The sequence below is a fragment of the Podarcis melisellensis genome (genome assembly GCF_964234715.1).
Source record: "Podarcis melisellensis genome assembly, chromosome: 6".
Taxonomy (NCBI): domain Eukaryota; kingdom Metazoa; phylum Chordata; class Lepidosauria; order Squamata; family Lacertidae; genus Podarcis; species Podarcis melisellensis.
Window position 1 is genome coordinate 56,168,957 of NC_138538.1, and position 23,308 is coordinate 56,192,264.

At 39.2% G+C, this 23,308-nt stretch overlaps 2 protein-coding genes across 15 annotated transcripts in view; one reads left to right on the forward strand and one right to left on the reverse strand.

The window, feature by feature from the left end:
• LOC309372072 (doublesex- and mab-3-related transcription factor 2-like) overlaps positions 1 to 23,308 on the forward strand; it is a 75,565-nt gene that overhangs the window by 36,587 nt on the left and 15,670 nt on the right. For 3 of the 10 annotated variants that reach the window (XR_014169398.1, XR_014169399.1, XM_081915297.1), the window contains exon 5: positions 11,272 to 11,388. The exons of 5 other annotated variants lie outside the window; for them this stretch is intronic. The gene's annotated coding sequence lies outside the window, so the exon portion shown is untranslated. Of the gene's footprint in view, positions 1 to 7,957; positions 7,982 to 10,317; positions 10,341 to 11,271; positions 11,389 to 23,308 lie in introns of those variants that run through there. 2 more of the 10 variants (XM_081915294.1, XM_081915303.1) reach the window with 2 other exon arrangements.
• GLIS1 (GLIS family zinc finger 1) overlaps positions 1 to 23,308 on the reverse strand; it is a 188,285-nt gene that overhangs the window by 12,649 nt on the left and 152,328 nt on the right. For 4 of the 5 annotated variants that reach the window (XM_081915274.1, XM_081915276.1, XM_081915275.1 and 1 more), the window contains 5 exons: positions 19,849 to 19,959; positions 18,310 to 18,442; positions 14,237 to 14,293; positions 11,193 to 11,343; positions 1,551 to 1,729 (listed from right to left, as the gene is read on the reverse strand). In XM_081915274.1, the coding sequence (XP_081771400.1) occupies positions 1,551 to 1,729; positions 11,193 to 11,343; positions 14,237 to 14,293; positions 18,310 to 18,442; positions 19,849 to 19,959 (631 nt within the window). The remainder of the gene's footprint in view (positions 1 to 1,550; positions 1,730 to 11,192; positions 11,344 to 14,236; positions 14,294 to 18,309; positions 18,443 to 19,848; positions 19,960 to 23,308) is intronic. The other variant, XM_081915277.1, reaches the window with a different exon arrangement.

Below are 23,308 nucleotides of genomic sequence, written 5' to 3' on the forward strand. Positions count from 1 at the left end.
CTCTTTCCCTGTGTGCCCCCAAAATCTGCTCCAGTTGGTCTCCCAAACCATCTAATGATTTTGAGGGCACACAGAGGGCTGCAGGGGAGAGGGATAAGCGTCATTGTGCAAGTTGTGTCTGATGCATGAGTGGGCCAGGAGCATTGGTCACAACCCAGTGACAACTTACATTCATAACACAGAACCCTTTTGTTGACTATAGCGGGAGAAATGAGTTGTTTCCAGATATAAAACATGGTTTTGCAATGTTTTGGATATACTTAACTATAGGATGTTTTATGCTATACAATGTATTTTGTTTCTAGTTTGCTAATTAGTGTAAAATTACACTTTATTTCTTTTTTTTTTAAGCAAAGATATCTTTAAAGGGATTTAGGTTTGCTTATAAGCCTAGTTTCAAGACTTATGGATTTTGGCTTAATATAGATGTTTTTGTTTATCCTTTGTTGATGATAAACTGTTAATGTTTGCTATCATTTTTTATTTGATACTGTCATTTGCTGATACTTGTTGGCTGGTTTGTGGCCTTGCTTGAGCCACACAGACCTGAACTAGTCCAAAAAATACTAAACTCAGGAAATTTCTGCAGCTAACTGAGCTTGAGCCTTATACATCTTGTGTAAGACCACATGACTGCTAGTAGCCCTGCTTGTATCCAAATCAAATGGGCAATGGTGGGGACAGGTATATAATTGGAAATGGGCTCAGATGGAGTGGGGATTTCCCCTGTGTGTTGCTCTTTTGTGCTAGCTTATACACAGGACATACCCTTTCCCAAAGTCCAGGCAGCTGTCACCTGTAGTACTAAGGCCAACAAACATAAAAACATTTCACATTGGATGTCCACATTTTCAAAAGAGCTCTGTCTTGTTGAAAGGGCACCTTCCATTGAAATACATGGAAATTTGGCAGCACTAAACAGAACACACTATCACAGTTTCCACATCTGTATTTAAGCTCCTACTTCATTTGTACGCTTCAAAACCTATACAAAGCACTTGGTTGACACTGCATTAGCTTGTCAGGGTGGCTGCTTCTACCAGTCATAAATAGTTATCACTGATCACAGATTACAGCCCATTATGCCACTGTTAATTATAGCTTTCCTCTTTCATATTGCAGAAGATGAAGTGCTTTCAATACAGAATAAATGTGGTGCAGTTGCCATTTGCTGCCTTAATGTAAGTAAGCACTGTAACCAATCAAACAATGCAGAGCGTCAATGAAAATATTAGCAGACCTTCCAGACATAACTAAACATTATGAGGAACATTTAGCTGGTGTCAAGAATAGCAGCCTCAAACCCTTCTCGTCTATAATGGGTTGTACAACGGACTGTACTAATGTCACCATACTGAACATGTTCCTACTATTTCTATTCCACTTCACAGCATAAGTCATAGCACCATGATGTCAGGACAAGCAGCATGGTGCATTATCCCCTATTTGGTCAGCTCTTTAAATGAATCTGCACACACATTTGGCATTTCTTGTACGCACTGTGCATCAACACACGCACACACATATGCATGAACATAGTATAGAATTACCTTGTGGTCCCTGCTGTGCAGACTGGTTTTGAAATTGCGTATATGTTTTATTTGCTGAGAAGTGCTGCCCACCTGGAGATTGGCTGTGTGATGATGGGGAGCTGTGTTTCGGAAGTAGGGGAGGAGCAACTATGGTTTTCAATGGACTAACGAGAGGAGGATGAATATTTGGAACAATCCTAGAACAAGAAGGAAGAGCGAGAGAGATGATAAACTTGATCCCATATCATTGAGTGCATGAAACACTTGGGCAAGTGTAGCTTTAGTATGTGTGTGTGAGTGAATTTTACTTACAATTCATGTAAGTTAAAAGTACAGTATTAATAACTACGAATTTGTCTGTGAGACACGACAGCAACAACAAAAATAGCTTAACAGAAATATACTTTTAAAAGCCAAGGTGGAATCTACACACATATAAAAAAAGCTGTGAAAATGCTTTTTAAAAAAACTTTTGAAAAATATATTGAATTAGCAATAGCTCACCATCGCCATCTAGTGTCACATTTGTTTATTGAACTTTACAACACACTTAAAATGTTTTATTTGCAGCTGTATAGCTGAGTCCCAAATCTCTAATCACTTGCAAAAGTTTTACTGACAACAGTTACAGAGTACATTGCATCTACTTCTCATAGCATAGGAGCACTTCATTCTTTTAGAATGCATTGAGCTTTTAATTGATCAAAAATGCCTGAGCTGGTTTGTTTTCCAGTTGCAAGAGCTGAGCTTCCTTCTTTGCACACAACCCCAGTATTATTATTTGTCCCACCACTGGCCCAAAAGCAACTTATTAAAAACTTCAAAAGGCTGAGCGCTGCTTCCTATTGATGCATTTACTACAAAAGATAATCATGCAAGTAACAAGTATTCCACAGTCATGTTTGAAATAAAGCAGGTGTGCTTATTAATTCATGAGCAAGTTCATTGAATGGTACCTGTCTCCACTGCTGAGCTTTCAAGCACATTGCCAAATATAGGACAGCAACAAGGCAGAAGGGAGACCACATACGATCCAATCAGAAGCTACAGTGAAGCTAGCCCTGGCTTGGATTGTTGTAGAAGATCACGGTAGTCAGCAAGAATGTTTGAAGATTTGAAGAGTCCAGAGATTTGCATAATGAATGAAGGTTCTAACTGAGAAACCTATCCCCATTCATTATCCTGTAAAGGCTCTCCTCATAGGGAGGGCCGTTAAGTGTCCTAACAATGTGAAGATTTATGACACTGATGCCTTAGGCATCCCCATGTACCTCAGGGTGGAGACAACTGGCGAAAGAACTTGTGGAAAGTACTTTTGATCATGTTTCAGTTAGCTACTTGAAACCATAGGGCAAAATCCGCCATGCAATCCATGCTCTGTTGAAAACCTTATTCATTTTGTTAGGAATTGTGTGTGAAAGAGTAGCATTTAAGTGAAACCCTTCCCAGAATTTGTCTGGTTTGAATGGCACGGGCAGAGCAGGAGAGTGAGGCATCTGTGTTAGATTTATATAAGCAATGTGTAAACCAAGAATAATATGTTACACGTTTTGCCAGCCATATGGATGCAAGTACAGTATGGCATTTATTCTATAGATTATGTGTTTTCTTTGCTTCTGTCCTTGTAGATCATGAGGTCAAATTCACGGGCAGATGGGCTGCCTAATTATTTGATATTGCTAGCGTTGTCTCATATACCTTTGGCAGGGAAAGTTACCCTTGATTCCATTCAGGTGTTCTGATAATTTAAAGGCTTTCAGTGTTCTATGCAGGGAGTCACTATAGCACAGAGATATGTGAGTGGATGCAATACTTCATTAAGGGTGTTCCACACAAAATTTAGGCAGGAGACACCTTCAACTAGACCTTCTGTGCCTGACACAATGTGCTCTGAAGTGGGAAAAGAAAGGTATTGTGGTGGATGCATTAGGGATTCTTTGGAGCAGTCTACAAATACATTTTATAAGACCATACAGTACACAAATTATTCAGCTGCAAACTCAGGTTTTCTAATACTATACAACAGGGAACACAATCCTCACTCTGATTACGGTAACTGTACAACATACATTTTTAGTTACATGTCTGACACATTTAGGTGTACCTGTAAAAATATTTTAGGTGTTCCATACATTGAAAGATTGTAAGAACACTGATCCAGATGCAGCCATGGACAATAAATCCATATGAGGTACAGTTATCTGCTTGATAACTGGTCTGACCCAGGTTCTCAGAGTCATCTTCAGCCATTCCTAGCTTTAAAAAACAAGAATTTGTTTTTGAAATAGTTTCGTTGTTTTCATTTTTGTATAAGACTCCTGGCTGAAACCCTGGAGTGCTACTTCCAGTCATTGTAGGCTGTACTGAGCTAGGTGGACCAATGGTCTGGCTTGGTTTAACACAGTTTCCTGTGTTCCAATGCCCTGCATTGAGAAGAGGCAATGTATGTATTTTGTAATAAATAACGTCTCAGATTTTATTTTACTTTTAAAATCTTCCCAGTAAATGGGTTTACAGAATAAACTATTCCAAAGCCATTAAAGACTAAAATGATGAAAAGGTAAGCCTTTTCTCGCTCTAAAAAGGTAAAGGTAAAGGTAAAGGCACCCTGACAGTTAAGTCCAGTCGCAGACGACTTTAGGGTTGCGGCACTCATCTTGCTTTACAGTCAGCTAATCTTATTTAATGTATTCCTGACAACAGAAAATACAGTACAGCATGTGTAATTGGTAACTACTTTAAGAGAATATAAAACTGAAACTCAAGAGAAATCCACTTCTCTTTTACTTATACTTGGGGTAAAATACGACCACAACAGAGACAGGGATGTTTCCAATATGAACAGCCTCACTTTGTTGTTGTTTTGGAAGGACAGCTTTGACTGTCAAATTCCTCTGCTAAACAATGGATCCCAATATTTCTTCCATCCATCTCAGCAGGAAGAAGATCAGATCCAGAGTTCAGTCCATCTGTACTTTATCTCAAATAAATTCCAATATGTTTTGTGATGTGGTGCTTGTCTGTACTTCAAACCATTTATCAAGTACTGTCAAATAGCATATAATAAATGTTGACATGGAGGGTGATTATTCATTGAATGCTAACACAAAGAAATGCAAAAGTATAGTAAAACCTCAGAGACTAAGGGCCGATTCATACATTATAACCTACCATTTGCTGGCATGTCAGCCACTCACATCAGTGGTCTACATGACAGTATAAACAGTGTACTCTGAGAGGTGCACAAGGTGGACCAGGAGGTGCTACATTAATTTTGTGTGTGTGAGAGAGAGAAAGTTTAGGGTAAATGTCAGAAACTTGTCGAATGTTTATGTTTAACTGTAATACTTAAGATTTTAGGATGCCAAAGGGAAATATCAAAATTTGTAAAAACTACAGACCATTTTTTGAAAACCAGCCAAGGGGAAACTTTAAGGACTCTTTTACAGAACTACTCATCTTGGTATAAGCATCAGTTAATTGGTTTGTGCCTCAAATTTGTTTATGCAGTCATGAAGTATAGGCAAGATTGAATGAAGCAGAATGGAATTCAGGGGGGGGGGGGAATCAAGAACTGTTTCCCCGACTTGAATGTTACTGACATAGTTGCCCATAAGAAATTGTAAGCACTGCAATATGGTATTTTCCCAGAGTTCACAATTCAGAGCTAACTGGTGTGATCTACAGTTGTCCTAAATTACTGTGCAAGGAGGTGTGGCAAAAGCATGATAGGATTCTTTGATTATGTAAACAAGCACCGTACCAAATTGTTAGTTCAGGGTAGGAGCCATAAATTAGACACCTCACGACGTATATTTTCCATGATTGTGTAAACAAGCCTTAAGTAAAATAATACTATACCAGTAAACTATAACAAATAAACGCAAAATGCCTCATTTATAAAAACTGCACTCTAATCACTCAAATTATATAAAAAAATAACCTCTCAAGTCAGCTACAGGATCAAAAGACCAAAGCAAAATGAAAAGAAAGAGAAAAGGTTAACATCGATTTTCATCTCTTCCAATAATATTAAAAATGATGTGCAAAGCTCTACTAATCTAGTTTCTGGACGATGCCCAGTTTCTTGCCACGTGTTTCTTTTCTGAGCCCTACCCTCGGGGAATTTCTGTCAACACAAGCTCAGGAAATAGTTAAACCGTTCAGTTTTTAGGGGAGGGAACCCTCTATCTGAAGTTTGGTGAACTTTGCTACTAATCAGTCCCAGGTGCCTTTGCCTTCTTTTACAGAATATGCAGGATTCCTTCAACAGCACAATACTAAATCAGTCATTGTAGTTTGCTCTCCCAAAGAACTGTTCTATTTTATAGCTTTACATTAATGTGTAAGCATGCAGCAATAAGTTTACTCTTGGATACTTGTATGCTCTACTACAGTCCATTATATTGGAACTCAACAGAAACTCAGCAATATGCTTCTATCCTCTCCGTGAACAATGACTGCTTGGCTCAAGGGTTAGCAAAGGAAGCAATCGCTACCAAGATCAGAATAACCAGGAATTCTTCTGTCATTCAACTTCCACAGGATATTTTGGACCCCCTTGTAGTTTAGCACAGATACACCGGCCACTTGAATTTGCAAAAAACCAAATGGGTCACAGTGCACAAAATATCAACATGGATTGACATGCAGAAGTTAACCAAATTTGAAATAAAACTCAAAACTAGTCTGACAAGTTTATCTTTTAAAGGGGGGGAGGTTTCTAAGTAGAAGGAGGAACAGAAACAGTTCTACATCTTTCACACATGAATGCATATTTAAAGAAGGTGCTGGATGCTACCAAAGTTATACTTTACAACAGTTTCCTTTTACTTTATTATTACAAAAAAAGTGGGACACTTCAATTTTAGCAGTATTGAATGTTGTCAATATTTGTTGCCAGAACTGCATGTGTCTGTAGGGAAAACTCTGCACCAACATAACCTAAATTCTGCCCTAAAAGCAAAATTCTGCACCCAATAAAAATTAAACAAGTAGTTTATTTTGCCCAAGGACAGGCCTTTATATGCAGGAAATTTCACTATGGCTATAATTTTATGGGGGGAGGGCAGCAGTGGAACCCAGAAGGGCAACCACAGAAGGTGAAAAAGTCAGTGTGGTGTAGTTGAACATTGAAGTTCACAGGGTAACACTGGGCCAGTCACTATCTCAGTCTAGCCTATAGCAGCACTCATTACTCCAGAGGTGAGGCTCTCTCTCTGAAGGTCTTCAAGCAAAGGGTGGACAACCATCTTTTGAAGATGCTTCTTGCTCTGGATTTCTGTTCTCATCCTGATGTAAAGTTCTTAACCCGAGGTACTACTTTCAGATTAGTGGAGTCTGTAACCCGAAGCGTTTGTAACCTGAAGTGTTTGTAACCTGAGGTACCACTGTACTGTACTTAATATTCCTAATATTCAATGGCTATCCCACATACAAGAGTGCAAAAATTCAAATGTCACCCACCAATTGAAAATTAGCACAATTATAGCCAAGATAACGTGGATATTTAACACAAGCTTTTTGTCCCCTAGAAAAAAATCAGTAGATTTGTCTTCCTTACTGGAATCACCTACATAAATTTACTTTGCAGATGCTTTTTGAAACACACCCATGCTTTGGCAATGACACGCTATGACCTAGAATATCTGGATTGATATGCTAAAAGTTGTTATGTGGCGGGTTCCTTCCTTGCTAAAGATGTCTATCTAGCCCCTTTCCAACTCTTGTTATTCTATGAAGAGTGTTCTATAAAAACAGTTCAACATATCTAGTCAAAATGAGCAAGCTGGGACCAGCATTGAGACCTGTGGGAGACATAACAGTTTGTGGATACAAGATATACTTACTAGTACATGCACACCACATTCTACACCACACATATAGCTGTAAACTTTTTTTTAGTGCAGACAACTCTTAAGATGCCGTGTTGTTTTTCCATCTTCAGGCTGCCACAAATCAAATTTTACTATCTTCACAACTGGTGAAATTAAACAGAGCTTGTCATTATTTATGGTGAGTGTTGTAACTAATGCTAAAATAACACTTCACTACCTGAAACATTAAAAAAAAAACTGGATCATGACAAGGTCCACTTTCTATATGCCAAAATATTTCTAAATCAAACACTTCTCCTTTAATTAATATTAATATAAATTAGTATAAAATTACTTGATCCAGCATTCTGTACACTTCACACACTTCTTTATTGAAGAGAAAAAAATATTATACATCTCATATGTAGCCAGGGTAAATATATTTGGTAATGAAGTCAGATTTTGTTAGAACATTTTCAAGTAAATTAAATAATTTTTGTCAAACTATTTAAATGTCTTAGCAAACCATTTGGGAAAACTGAGAGCTGCACTTGTTATTGACTTTGGCAAAGAATGGTATAACAAGGGCTTTTTTTTTGTTTTAAAAAGGTTCTAAATCAAAATCTTAGTCTTTCTGTCAAACGTGAGTAGACTTCTTGTGCTCTGCTTCTTGTAGCTTTTGGCTTCTCCCATATTTGATGACTCAATCATTACGGTTTTTTGATAGCAATCATTTTGGTCCGTCCCAAAGACTTAAACCCAGGAATCCAACCTTGTCATCACATTGGTTCACAGTGTAGAAATTCTGTACATGTACTTAAACATGGAGGCTGAGATAGGTGATGAATGAGGCAAAACATTGCAGGCTTGCCAGAAGTGTATAGCAGCTTGCATAAAAAAGGATAGTGATGGGTTTTTATTTAATTTGTGCCATATACATTTTTATCTGAGGGAACGCAGGTGCACTACAGCAAGGCTAGGGAACTTGTGCCCTCCATATGTTGCACTCCAACTCCCATCACCCACAGTTGTCATGGCCAATGGTAAAGGAGAATGGGAGTTGCAGTCCAGCAAGATATGGAGAGCTACATGTTCTTCATGTTCCCTTCGCTACAATTAACTGACAAAAGTGTAAAATTTCAGTAGCCAAATCGCACTGAATGTGTATTCTTTTGTTGATAAGCCAACAAACAAGGTCAATTGTGTGTGCGCATATATTTAAAGCATCCCCTCAAAGAATCCTGGGAGTTGTAGTTTATCCCTCGCAGAGCTACACTTCCCAGCATCAGATAACTATTTGACTGTTAGAAAACAATTGAAGGCAGCCCTGTATAGGGAAGATTTTGATGTTTCATTGTGTTTTTATATTTTGCTGGAAGCTGCCAGGAGTGGCTAGGGAAACCCAGTCAGATGGCTGGCATATAAATAATAAAGTAGGAGTAGTTGTTATCCTCAACAAACAACGGTTTTCAAGGTTCTTGAGGGAGGGAATTGCACCTTAAATGTATGGTGCATATGTAGTCTTAATATGTATAAGTAATATTAGGTGTAAGATTATCATATACTCTCAAAATAAATGCTGGCACACACAGTCATCCCATCACAAGCCAAACTTAATCTCTATGCACAAAGATCTGATTTATTTACATTATATTAAACTAAGATTTATATTCTGATCTTTGCCTGGAGGTCATAAGGTGGGTTAGAACAACAGGCAACATGAACAAAATAAAATCCGCACACACAATTTAAGTAGCAAAACATTTAAAACCAATATTCAATATTTTTCAATCTGCCACTGCCAAGAACCCCTAGCCAAAAATAAATAGGGTCCTTAAGTACATATGGGTAGTCCCATATTGAGGCCAATTCAAGCCTTATTTGATTTTCCACAATAATATAGCTCACAATGTATTAGAGATATTATTTAGATTTGAAACCCTGCAATTAAACTAAAGGCTATTAAAAATAAAATGTATATTTTAGTGCATTTGCTGATAAAATATTTAACACTACAATTACTTTGCAGTTTTATTGCTAGTCAAAATATACCACCAACAATCAAATCACCATATGACAAAATTAGGTAACACTGTTTTAAAATAAGCATGTAAACGTACTATGCTGAAATTTCATAGTTAGTTTTCAGAGGTTTGCATCATAGCTAGAGCCTTTTCATTATTTTAGGTTTCAATCCTATACACATTTACCTGGGAGTAAGTTCCATTGAACATAGTTGAGTTTACCTCTGAGTAGATGCACAAAGGCTTGTGCTATTACTCTTGTATTAGGTTAATGATAGGCTGCAATCCTAAACAGACTTTGGTGTGACTTACTTATGAATAAACATGGATAAGATGTGACTGTTCATTATATTGTTTGCTTTGCTTAAGTACCCAAACATTGGAATGTAATAGATTAGCATGCTCTTCCATGACATGGCTAGCAAAAAACAACAACACCTTTTTAATCTAGTTGTGACCAAAGCCAGTAAATACCAATACAGACATCCCCAACCTTCGGCCCTCCAGATGTTTTGGACTACAATTCCCATCATCCCTGACCACTGGTCCTGTTAGCCAGGGATATTGGGAATTGTAGGCCAAAACATTTGGAGGGCCGCAGGTTGGGATCCTGAGACAGGTGACAGGATCCTCTCAAGAGCTGCGGCCTGGCAGTGGATTCTCATAGATCCATATTAGATATCTGGACATGATTGCAACATCAAGCCCCTTCCACCCTCCCAATGATCTGGGAACAGAGTTGCTTGGTTCTTAAATTTCTTAAATTTAGGAAAGGGTCAGAGCAATCCTGTTTCATTCAGTGTGGTCCTAAGAATGCCCAGGTTGCATGTTCAATCCCCATATGGGACAGCTGAATATTCCTGCATTGCAGGGGCTTGGACTAGATGACACTTGAGATCCATTCCAACTATGATTCTATGATCATTTCCTCTATTTCCAATTTAGGCCTTGGCGTATGTACCCAGAACAGCATCACCTACCAGGGCAAAGTACCAGCAGATTCAGGGTAAATCAGGAGTTTGCAGGGAGAGGACAAAGGGGAGAAAGCCTCCAAAACATCCCAATGAAAACTCAATGCCAAGGAATGCTGACCAAGAGAGAGTAAACCCTGGAAACTGTGTGGAAGGGGGGGTGAAAGTGGGTGGCTGGAGAAGGAGGCCAAAGGGAGAAACACGTGGATATAAAAACGGTACAGAGGACAGTCTCATTGTCTGGATAGGCCATTTCCTGACAAGCCATTTTAAAATGTTTCCAGGGTTTGAAGTCAGAACTGCACCTAGAAATCAGTGGAGATAATCAATACAGTGGTACCTCGGGTTAATTTATTCTGGAGGTCCATTCTTAACCTGAAACTTTTATTAACCTGAGGTACCACTTTAGCTAATGGGGCCCCCATGCAATTTCTGTTCTCATCCTGAAGCAAAGTTCTTAACCTGAGGTACTATTTCTGGGTTAGTGGAGTCTGTAACCTGAAGCGTCTGTAACCTGAGGTACCACTGTATTCTAATGTGCACAAGTATGTTCCCTCAAAAACCCACCTGGAGAAAGGAGCCTGCAAACAGCCCACCAAGAGGAGAGCATGCTCAGTGGGCACAGAATGCTGAAAGGCTGTTGTGGGGAGGGAGAATGGAGCGTAGGGGCTGTAGCCCTCCAGAGAAAAATACTCCACACTGCTCTAATACCAGTGGGGGGCTATTTCCACAATCCAAATATCCTTACCTCAACTGGAGCCTGTATGCACACAACTGCATACATGCATCAACACACATTCATCTGTCAAACATTGGACTGCATTAAAAACACATTCCTAGGCAACATACCCTTCTCTGGCGCCTTCTATGGGTGACACATGATGGTGTGCATTGGTGAGGGCAGACTCAAGCATATGTTGTTTTGCAGGTACATCATGAGATGGTGGCAGGAGACCAGGTGACGGTCCATTGTGGTTAGTGCTGGAACCTGTGTACATGCCTAAGGAGGAAAGAGAAAAGTTGCCAGTGAAGAAGCTCAGCCCTGAAAAATGTAAACTTTTGTTTAACGTCTGCTTAGGGCAGATGTCTCAAAACAGATGTGACAGGCTAGGTCCCTGCCATGAATTGCTTTATCTAGAAACACATGCACCACTGTAATTGTCTCGTGACAATGGTCCCTCCAGGCTAGCTAATCAGTGCCAGTCAATGAACAGGAGCATTAAATCATCTTTTTACTATATTCATACTACTTTATTTTCTTAAGTAATACTAGTATTGGCATTCTCAGGTATAGGCTTTAAGATATACATTCATAGGAGACATGTGAACATACCGAGCTGTAGAAACAAAAGGAAATGTAAATAAGCACACCTCATCCTGGAGCAGCTTTTCACATTTCTGAACAAACAAGCAAGGAAGCAAGCAAACAAACATACATACAAATGAAACAAATTCAGATGCCATATGGTTGTATAAATGTATAATCATATAAACAACATTTTGTACAGCAATAACAACAAAGAAACATGAGGGGAGAAACCAAACCTGTGAGAAAATCAGCATTCATTGTGGAGACAGGGATGTATGCCATCTGAAAGGAGGATGAGGAAAGCTGGGCTCATGCCACAGTGGGTTTAAAAAACAAACCCAATTTCTGTTTTTATATATATTTATATGTAGCCTGAGTCTCTTCCTGAGACGCATCCCTTCAGCTCTTGCCATTTCCCATCAGACCTTTTCCTAAGTAAGATGAGCTCTGAATTTTCCAGGCAGTTTCACACAGTCATGCGTATACCTGAGAAACATGCTGAGAAACATTACTGTTTGATCTGAAAGTGAGGTGGGTAGACAACAGTAGGGAACAGAATAAGGTGCCTGTGCCCTGGCTTTTTCCTGGTTTCAGGGAGTTGTTCACTTCACAACATCTTTTTCAGCAAATGTATTCCCCACCAGCTTTACAACAATGCCTCAGTGAGATAGAACCAATGGCTGTTCTCTTCCCCGCCCCCATCTGCATAATGATCCTTTCAGGCAGCAAAGAGAACAAATACTTCGTTCAAGTACTATGTATAATGTACATATACTCCTGTTTGGAAGGACAGGTGCAGTTTCAGTGATGTAGTGTGTTACACTCCTGAGCCCAATAAATAAATTATATCAGCATGAATAAGTGAAAGTGGGGCTGGTGTGTTAGTAGAAAGAGATTCAGCAGGGAAGACTAGCCTCCCCTTTCTCCCATATCTCCATGCATCATACTTAAACCTCATGCCTAGCAAGGGCATGAGCAAAAGGGCTCTTATCCCACAGCTCTCAGCCAAGGGTGAGCAGCTCGAGCATGATACATTGGCCAATGGAGCATGAGATGAAGCAGACCACATTTCTGGTGGAGAAGGAGAGCCCAGCATGTGGTTGGCTGCAACAATCTGAGTTGATGGTGACCTTGAGTGTGAGGTTGATGCTTGTGTCTGCTACCACTCCTGGTGGCTTGTTTAACTTCATGACCCCTTTTAGTCTGGCTTGATACTATCCACAATTTTACTTTCTCATTAACTTGTTATTTTGGAACAGGCTGATGTAGGATTTGTATTTAAACTGAGTGAGCTAGCTGTACATATCCATGTTTTTACAAGAAGGGCTCCAAACCACAAGACCCATCTTGTGTTATGTGAAAGTCCCTCTGGGGAATATAATGACAACCTATTACTAACAGTTGGGAAAATATTGTTCTATCACTTATTCTCTGCAGACAGTATCATTGATTCTACCTCTGCTTTCATTTGTATGTCTGTGTGGTTCCAGGGTATAATTTCCTTTTGGCACAGTCTTTTGATGCTGAATTCATGCAAGTGACATTCAGATGGCATTTTAAAAAGATGTAACACATCATTGCTAGACACCACATAGTTGCAACTTTAATTATTTGACTGGAACTCAGATTGTATAAATAACTAATTTAATATGAGAGAAGAGGAAGAAAAATCCAACTGTTTTGATGTTTGGACAACTGGAAGAGTAATGGAAAGAGCTATTCCCTTTCAGGGGAACCTTTATTGTCCCAAAGTCCAAACATTTGGATATTGCAATTTGGGGCAGATGAAAGGACTATCAGTATTCATGTGGAGAACACAAAATGAAATCACATAACTATTGATTTCAGGCAGCAAAAAGCTCTATTTGGATCTAGATTTAGCAGCTTAATCACATCAACAGAATTACATTCTCCTAATTCAGTTTTTTCTTTCACGACCGTAACATGGGGATAGGGGGCTTTTCCTTTTCCTGCCACTGCTGTTTCAGTTCAGACCAGGGCTTCCACACATGCAATATGCATAATACTCAAGTGCAAAGCTTGTGATTTAAAGTCACATTACATTTGGCTTTAATACCATTTAAATCAATGGGCTTAAGCACAACTAATTCTGCACAGGTTGACAAATTTGACCTTTCCAGCATGAAATGCATTTTCTGGCTGCTTTTGGATATCACAAAATTATCATGACTAAGCATTAAGGGTTGGGATCCAGACTTAGGTTAGACCCACTGAAATCAATAGGACTTCGGTTAGACTAACTTAAGCTTCATTGGTTTCAATGGCTCTGTTCTAAACATGACTTAAGTCTAAATGCAGAAACACCATTCTGTGACAGAGCAATGATCTACCCCAAGAATTTGTGGCCAGTAGCCAGACAGGTACCATTGGTTACCATTTTGTGTTAATCCCTAGCAATTGGCACATATACGGTATCTAAAACCAGATGCTCAATAGGAGAACTCAGTTACTTCTTCCCAACTGGTCTTAGGCAGTCGTTCCATATTTTTGTATAGCAATTGAGGGTGATATGATTTGAGTAGTGCTTTTGCAACTGCATAGCATTTAACATTGAAACACGTACCAAGTTTGATATGGGTACCCACTGTAGGGAACTCCAGATTCCTGTAGTAGCATATACCTGTATAAGGAAGAGACATGAGTATAAGGAAGACACATGAGCCCTTTTCAGATATGAATTTGTACACTGAATGAATAAGAGAATGGGGGTGGCATCACAGTGGCAGCTTCACCCCTTACCTACATGCATTAAAATACCTTTTGAAAGCTCACATGCATGTGGATAGAGCCCTCTACAGAAGGCTCTCTTGAGACATTTTAATGAGTATGCATTGGATATGGAGTACAGGCTACCACCACCATGCTATTGCTCTGTGCAAATTCACATCTGAAAAGTGTTGGAGAAGTTTCTCAAAATTGTATGTAACTCTAGTATGAGCTTGGGCTTTTTTGTTCACATTCCATCACTGATTGATAACTAATCTCCAAAGAGTAGACATTTTAGGAGGTGTTGTCTGTTTGGAGAACATCACCATAGCCACAGAATAGTGTGTGCACTGAAGTCAGTGAAGTGTCTGTTGGTTTGATGAGAAAATACTCTACCCTGCATTCTGTACAAATTCCTATTTGCACATCCTGGAAAGCTGTGCACTTTCATAAAAGCAAAGATCTCCCTGGACGGATCCTAAAGCATGAAACCATTGAGTTGTTTCAGTCCCTTAATGTACATTCAAGGGAGGAATGGTCGCCAAGGTGCAATGTACTGCACATAAGCCCTATAAATGCTGTCTTCCTACTATGTACCTAAGCATGGAAGGGAGTACCTTGGGCTTCTTAACACATTAACCACTTCGGTTTATAAATACATGCCATCCATCAAAATCTAAATGGTTTAACCTTTAGCACTAACATCTGTTACTAAACTAGCATTGCAGACCATCTGGGATAAGGGCTTTTTGGGGTTTCTGCCAAGTAACTGCAGCAAAAAACAAAACCAAAAAGGTGCAGAAAATACAGAGCTAGAAGAAATGCCAAAAGAGAGGGAGCAAGAGAGCCTTCTGCATGCACGACACTACTTGACCTACAGATTCGTCCATCATCTGCCTCACAACAGAAGTCGGTAAGGCCCAGAGGATTGTTGCACTTGGATCTGATAGACCTGAGTTCATATACCACAGGGCTGGGACATCTTGGTTTAGAGGGATCCCCAGTTTGACTCAGCAAGGAACTTACCGTATGTTCCTGAGCATTTTCATAAATAGTTGATAGTAGATTGAGGTTTCAATGTTATGCTAAAGCACCACATTAGGACTTTTTAAAAATGCAGAATTGTAATGCCCATGTATTGTGATTACAGAGAGCATTCATCTCAGATATTCTCTACTTCTAGCCCAAGCCCAGGCAGGCTTGCTTTGAAGTTTGGCACAAGGGATAGGAGGCTTGAAAAATGATTCATATCTGTATGTTCGCTTTCATCCTTGACATATTTTAAATATGCTGCAGCCTTAGTTTAGGTGGAAAGGTTCTTGGTAATCCAAGTAATCCCAGTGGCACAGCACTCTGTACCTTAATGCTGTGGTTTCTTTGACAGAACAGCCCAGCATAAACAAGTATTTTGAAGCAGAATAAAGGAAAGCTTTATATGGTGAATTTGACTTGCACGTTACTTTCTGAAGCATGTGTAGTCTACTATGTACACTACACAGGAATTTCAATTCCCAAACATTTTATTAAAGCTCCTACCAATGGAATTCTACCTCTGCTTGAGACCCACCTGTTGGTTCCAATTACTAACTTGGAAGAAGAACGTCTTTAGTGCTTTGTGCTCTATCTTATACATTTACTGGCAGCTTGGCATCCCACCCATAGTATCACTGGACCCTACAAGGCTATAACTCACTGTTCTTCATTTAGCTGAAGTGTTAACTTAGCCCCTTAGTCATGTCCTGAACCTAAAACTAAGCTTAAGCATGCACAACTCCGCTTGCACCTTTCCATCCCCTGATATGCCCACCTCTGCCTTTCTTACCTATTCACCTCTTTGACTCTTCCACATAGTAGGGTCCTTGGGCAGGGATCTCTCTTGTTTGCTTATGACTCATTAAATATAGTAATACTACTACAACAACAAATAATAGTCACAACAACTTGTGATGAGAAACTGTGCCTACATGACATACAAGAGTTTTTTTTAAAAAAATCAGGACTTAAATGATGCACCTCATTTAAATCAATTTAAAAATATTGATTTTAAAAATATTGTGGGTAATGTTTAAAAAATATTGACTGGCTGACGTGTCCCCAAACAAAACTAATTATAACAGTGTTGCAGATGAGGTCCTAGATAAACAGCTTCTTTGAAATGAAGACTCTGGAAAATTTATTTTTCTATTTTGTTATCAACTTTAAACAAACAAACAAGGCATGTTTTTCTGCTGATACAACGTACTGAGAGAGAAGGCCTAAACCACTACGAACAAAGAAACTATGGTTTCAGTTTTAGCACTATCACAATTTATGACATAAATAATGAATAAGCCTGTTTCTTAAGCAAACAGTTACAAATTGAAAGCTCCCTCTCCACATCTCCAGGGAGCCTTTAACATGGCATAATGGCCAGTGTTGCACTAGGACTGGACTTCTAAGCCAAAAACCAGGACCAGCCCCATGACAATCCGGAGAATGGTAGATGATGGAGACATTGGCAACCAGAACCAGCATTAGTACCTTGGTCTGGCATGAATTATTCCAGGAGGACCCACTAGGACTGATACTGGTCACTGTGGCACTCTCTCTCTCTCTCTCTCTCTCTCTCTGTGTGTGTGTGTGTGCGCGCGCGCATATACATACACCTACACACATACTGTATACATGGGGTGGTTGTCTAAGTATTCATTTGGTTACAGATGTTGATTTTATTATTGTTTTAGATTATCCTTTTCTACAACAAAATAGTGCTTATTCACAAATAAATATGTATGGCAGCAATGGCAGTAGACACAAACTTCATTTTATCATTGTAGTCATGATGGTGCCATGATTTATTACTATTATTACTATTATTTATTAAATTTTAATACCGCTCTTCATCCGAAGATCACAGGATGGTTCACAACAAAAAAACTAAATGAGAACACAAAATACAAAATAAAACAAAAATGAACAAACTAATAACCCCCGCTCCCCCAAAACACATTTAAACGGCAATAGAGTGTTAATTACCCGAAGGCCTGGTAATTTTTATTATTCTTTATTATTATTTATGCAAGTTTAAAATGCAAAACTGCACATGCTCAAAATATTTTTTTAATCAGGGCTGGCACACTGTTTTTGTGCTCTAACACATCAGGAATGTGGAAGCAGTTGGAAAGCTTAGTATGGTGCTTGGGGAGCGGGGAGAAGACAAATGTTAATTGTGTGCTTTGTAACTGCAGTGGTACACAGGACAGCCTGAAAGGATGTCCCATTAAATCCAGGATCTAAAATTACTTAGGTGCTCGACTGGCAATGGCAGAAAATTTGTCTGATGGCCAATTCACATGGGTACCATAAACATGAACTGTCCAGCAGACAAATTATGGACTGTTGGAAAAATAATCACAAACATGTTTGAACCGAAAATACACACCAGCTGTAAACACTCTTTGAGAAGACTGATTCCAAGCCAACTTCTCATTATCTGCAAATTTTCCTTGCAACAATGCATGGTTATCAGCCAAAGCATTTAGTCCTATCAGTGCTTTTCCCCCCTAGAAAAATAGGTGCCGGTACTCAACTTGAAGTTGTTACAGTAAGTGTCACACTTTTTAACAACAAAAAGAGAGGTGTCAGTAATGCGTACCCTTGCGTACCCCCTGGGAGGAAAGGCACTGGTTCTACTTTGAATGTATGGAAACTTTTTCAAAACCTCAGATTTCAGAATTGTATTTATTTGCTATGTCACATTCTCTCTCCATGAACATCAGTGTATTATTTCAGCCTTACAACAATCTTGTGTGGCCAGGTGGACCAAGGGATAGTTCCTTTGACTAAGCCTACCTGATTAACCTTGTGGCTAGGTGGGGATTTGAATCTTAGCTCTGTGGGCACCAGACTGGATGGTGCATGCTATAAGGTATCTTTGAGAAATGTTCCTACCTGTTATTAGATCATGGTGGCCCATTGATCGCCCACACTTGCCATCCAAAATGTGTTGTGAAGAAGGGTGGAGTTGCTGCATAGCTAAGCATTCACTTAGTATGTCTTGTTCAGCATCAGAGCACGAGTGTAGCTAAAGGGGAAGGATAAAACAAAGAGATTTTCATTTCAAAGTGCAGAACTAAAGTGCAGTTAATTGGATGCATATGCCTTTTTCCTTATAGCCTACATATATAAGGAAGAAACAAAATGCCATTGTTTCCAGGACTAGAGTAATTGAAGATATATTAGGTGCTTAGTGCTTCTAATTAGAAATCATTTGGGTTTTCTTGCACACAGAAATTAAGCATGCTGATCTTAAACCAGCAGCATCTTGTTTCTCAGAAACATAATGTACCCTTGTGCTCCTCACAATTTTATGGAGTAATTTGGCTCCATATTCCCCTCTAGTATCTAGTATCTTGGGTTCCTTCTCTTGAAAGGATTGCATCACTTTTGTAACTGCAGTGGTTGGAAGGGTATTTGATAGGGGAGGGAAAGTGTTTGCACTTATCAGATTAGAGCTGACAAAATGGCGGGCTGTTAGGAATGTGCAAGAGGTACTGCTGATATGGCAGCTGTTTTCCATGTAAATGAATGCACTGGCAAAAGTGTCCGAAGCATGCTCTTTGCAAACCACAATGTTGATCATATTAAAAACAGCAGGAGAAGAGAATTAAGAAAGAAAAGCATTTCTAATTCTCGTTCAAACATGCTGATGTTGCCAAGCTTTTGTCATAACACAAGGCTCAAATTACACAGAAACAGCCATTCTATGTTGTGACCATTAATAAATGGTTATTGTTTTGAAGTTTACAGTTTTGCATTCCGCCTTCCCTTGGGCTCAGTTATTCTAAACTAAAAGATCCAGGCAAATCAGTTTAGCCTTCTATCCTGCAGGCAGTTTGTTTTTTCACATACAAAGAATGAGAATTCTGGATCACAATCAGCAGCTGCAGCCAATAAAAGTTTAAACTACTACTAAATAACTACTTCATTTTGTTCTCTTAAAAGAATTTTAGAGCTCATTGATGTACCATTGCCTGAAAAAAGGCAGGAATTGAATGCACGGGGGACAGGTTGTGGCATGTTGTGAAGCCACATGCAGAAGATTCCAGGTTCAATCCTGGAAAGATTTCTGCCTAAAAAACTCGAAAGCTGCAACCAATAGGCAATGCTAAGCTAGGTAGACCAAGCCCAGGTATAAAGCAGCTTCTCATGTCCTCTCAGTTGCAGGTCCAAGAGCAGTGAAGCTGAGGACAGTGGGGTCAACAAATGATGAAGGAGCAATAAACACATTAAAACTATTTTGGGATTAAACAGGTCTCAGCTTTATTTATTACAGATTTCAGCAGATTTTGGTACAGGAATTGGGTGTATATCCTGACACTGGTTGATTATTTGACAGGGTGAACTAAGAATTGCCCTATGACATTCAGTGAAACACTTCAGGTGAACATTCATTTGGAATTGTTTCCTTTTTTGGACTGGTGGTCTTACCTTTTTGCGCACCTGTTGTTCTTTGGCAGAATGAGCTTTCACATGCTTTCGGAGGGAACTTGGATCAGTATAGCGCTTGGAGCACCCGGGAATCTGGCAGGCATATGGTTTCTGTAAGCATGTGGAGAGGAAAGGGGAGGGGAAAAGATAACATGGAAGGATGTCTGTTTTGGAAACATTATCCTAAAGGTATGAAATGTTATGTTCAGAACATGAAATATTCAAGGATTGTTGGTGATGTGCAAACATGTTGTGAAGCCTCTAGTTGCTTTGCTCAGCTTGAAAATGCTACTTGAGCAAGCATAACTGTGTATATAACAGGCTTGGCAAAGAACCAGAGGTAGTACATCCAGATCTGCTGCAGAAATCGCTTTTATTCTGGACTTAGTCCAAATGCTTGAAGCATTTTACACATCTGGGCACTTAATGTTTTTGGATAAGGTGTACTAGATGAAACTGCAACGGAGAAAATTACATCAGGTCTTGAAAATGCCATGAGGCCTAACAACTAAATGATACTTTCTTTACATGTCCATCCTTTTTATTAATTTTAAGAGGCACTTCCTCTGTCCAGTGTCCACAACTACTGAAGAAATACAGTATTGCCAACATTCCCCCGCAAGTCTTTACAACCACACATCCTGCTGTGCCCCTGTGGACAACCCCTACATAATACTTATGTGACAACGCATCAGACCAACAGCCCATCAGAAACACTGCACAATCCTAGGGGCACTCACATGGGCACAACCATTCTGAAGATTTATTTCAAATATCAGAGTAGCCTCATTTTCTAAGGAAGTTTGTGTTCCTCTGCACTATCCTACATATATCCATGGCTTTTATTATCCATTTCATTTATTCTTTACTCTGCTGAAAGTTTTGGTATTATGATATCCCTTGCTTACTGCTGATCTCTGTGCCTTTATCATCCTACAATCTAGCTGAGTTGACATATCAGAGGTATGATATGAGTAGACAATATGACATTAGGACAATCCAATGCAATTCTACAATCTTTTCATTTGCAGGAGCAGTCAACACGGTGCCCTCCAGATGTTTTGAGCTATGGCTCCCATCATCCCTAGCCAGCATGGCCAACAGATATCATGGGAATTGTAGTCTAAAACACCTGGCAGGCACCAAATTGATTCCTCCTGCTCTACGACAAAGCTCTGTTCCTTCTTTTGGACAAAATTTAACAATTCTGGTTTACAACATTGGTAGTAAATCTTTCCAGCACTATAAAAGCAGTCATCTTATCTCTTCTTTAAAAGGTAGATTCTAATCCAGTTTCCAGGACAGCCCTAGACCTAACCCTAACCTAATAATCTGTTATTCGATCAAACCAGCACATTCTAACAGGTCTTCGTAATTATTTACAGATTCTCCTTTCAGAGAAGATAAATGACAGATTGACCTGCATTCGGAATCTCAAATCACTTCCACATGCATTCAATAAGAACTAAGCAGTCCATATAAATCCTTTTTCTTTGTAGGCGCCTCCAGAGGAATAAGTAGTCCTGCTCCTTGTACCAGCAGGAAATTTCCAAAGGAATAATAAGATCATTCACCAGCTCAAAGCTCCAAAGGCTAACCTGATACGTACCCAGAAACTTACATATGAAAGTCAATTTATTGAAAGTGCCTGGAACACACAGAGAACCGAAATTTGAGGAAGGATGATGGAAACCATTAAACAATTCCTTAGTGGAATTAACTAGGCAGAGTATTTTCCCAGCTATAGTAACACATTATTAAGGATGGGGGAAACTAGATCAGAAAAAGTCCATCCATACTAGTCCAAACCTTTTCAATCTCACTTTCACACAGGATTCAGTTACACAGTAGGCATATTAAAAGGGATCAGAGTTTGTTCCGCGAACTGCAGATCTTCTGTTTCATGCATTTGGAACATTAAACACCAGCATGCAAGACACATTCTAATTACTTAGATCTATGTTAAAAAAGCAAAAGACAAAACAAATCTAAAATTATTGATTAAATAATTAGGTGAAAATATATAAGAAAATGAATGCTGGCGTATGCAGGTTGTGAATGCAGCAAAAAAATTAAAGAATGTCTAGAAAACCAAGCTACAGCACTAACAAAAGGTTAGTCAAAATTATTACTGTACCTTTTTGCTGATTATGAATATTTCAGAGTAAAGACAGATATGGGAGAAAAAGTAAAGAAAAAGAAGGAAGGAAAAAGAGAATAGAAAGTTAAAGGAGCTCTTTGCAATAACACCCATGTAACAAGATATAAGGAGACAGAGAGAGACTTGGTTCTGGTGTACCATGTACCGTAATCTACAAAATGATGTGCAACAGCACTCATACAAAAAAACAAGGCGGCAGAGAGGGACTTGGTTCTGTATGTACCACAAAGTCTACAAAATTATTTCTGCAAGCCAAGTTAGTCTGCCCTTCCACCTCATTCCACTTACATTAACGTCAAACCATTACAACTTCAAAAAGGTGCATCCTATACAGCATATTAAATTTCAAAAGAGCCACATTTTAGAAGTAATTACAAATTCAAATCTCTAAAGCTGACTTTCAAATAAATAAAACATTGTTATTGTAAGTGTGCTTGGGTTTGGAAAATGTGACTGACTGGCTTGTTTGTTTTTGGAGGGCATAATGTACATTACACATTCCTTAATGCTGTACTGTCTGAAATGTGTAGCTGCTTTAAAAGTAAATATCAATTAACCGCCAGGTTTCTGCCCCATAAACACCCGGCCAAACGTTAAACCACATATTCACCTCTTTCAAAAAGACAAAGGAAGGACTCTTGCTGTTATTCTTTATGAGCTTTGGCCCAGGAGCTTAGGTGACCTAAGGAGTCTGCTTTGCTTTCATGGGTGGGTTGACACTAGTAAAGGCTAACATGATCTGGGCAGTATAGTAAAATAGCTATTATCCAAACTGTAGCAACCTAGAAATCTCTAGAAATTCTAATTAATTGAATAGTTTGTGGTAGTTTGCCGAAGTCGGTATAACCCTATTTACTTTGTATTTGTTTATCCCTATCCAAGGTTCCATCTGCACTATGCATTTAAACAATACATTTAACTCTGCAGCTCTGTGACAGGAATGGGGACATCCTAGCAACTCTCAGCACCCTTATTGGGAGGAAGCCATGATTGTTTAAAGCGGTATGATACCGCCTTAACATATAGTGCAGATGGGTCCCAAATACTCTTGGAAGTACTGTGGGCTATATGCATTAATGACGTTTTACTACGCTAGGACAACAAAATTGAGCATTGCACCACCTTACATAAAGGAGGCTGTAAGTGCCATTGGGGTGGAGAGCTTAGTAATGACAATATATTGTCACAATACAAAGCAGCCTTTCCCAACCTGGTGCTCTCCAGATGTTTTAGACTAAAACTCTCATCTGCCCTGATCTTTTGTCACCCTGGCTGGGTTGATAGGAGTTGGAGTCCAAA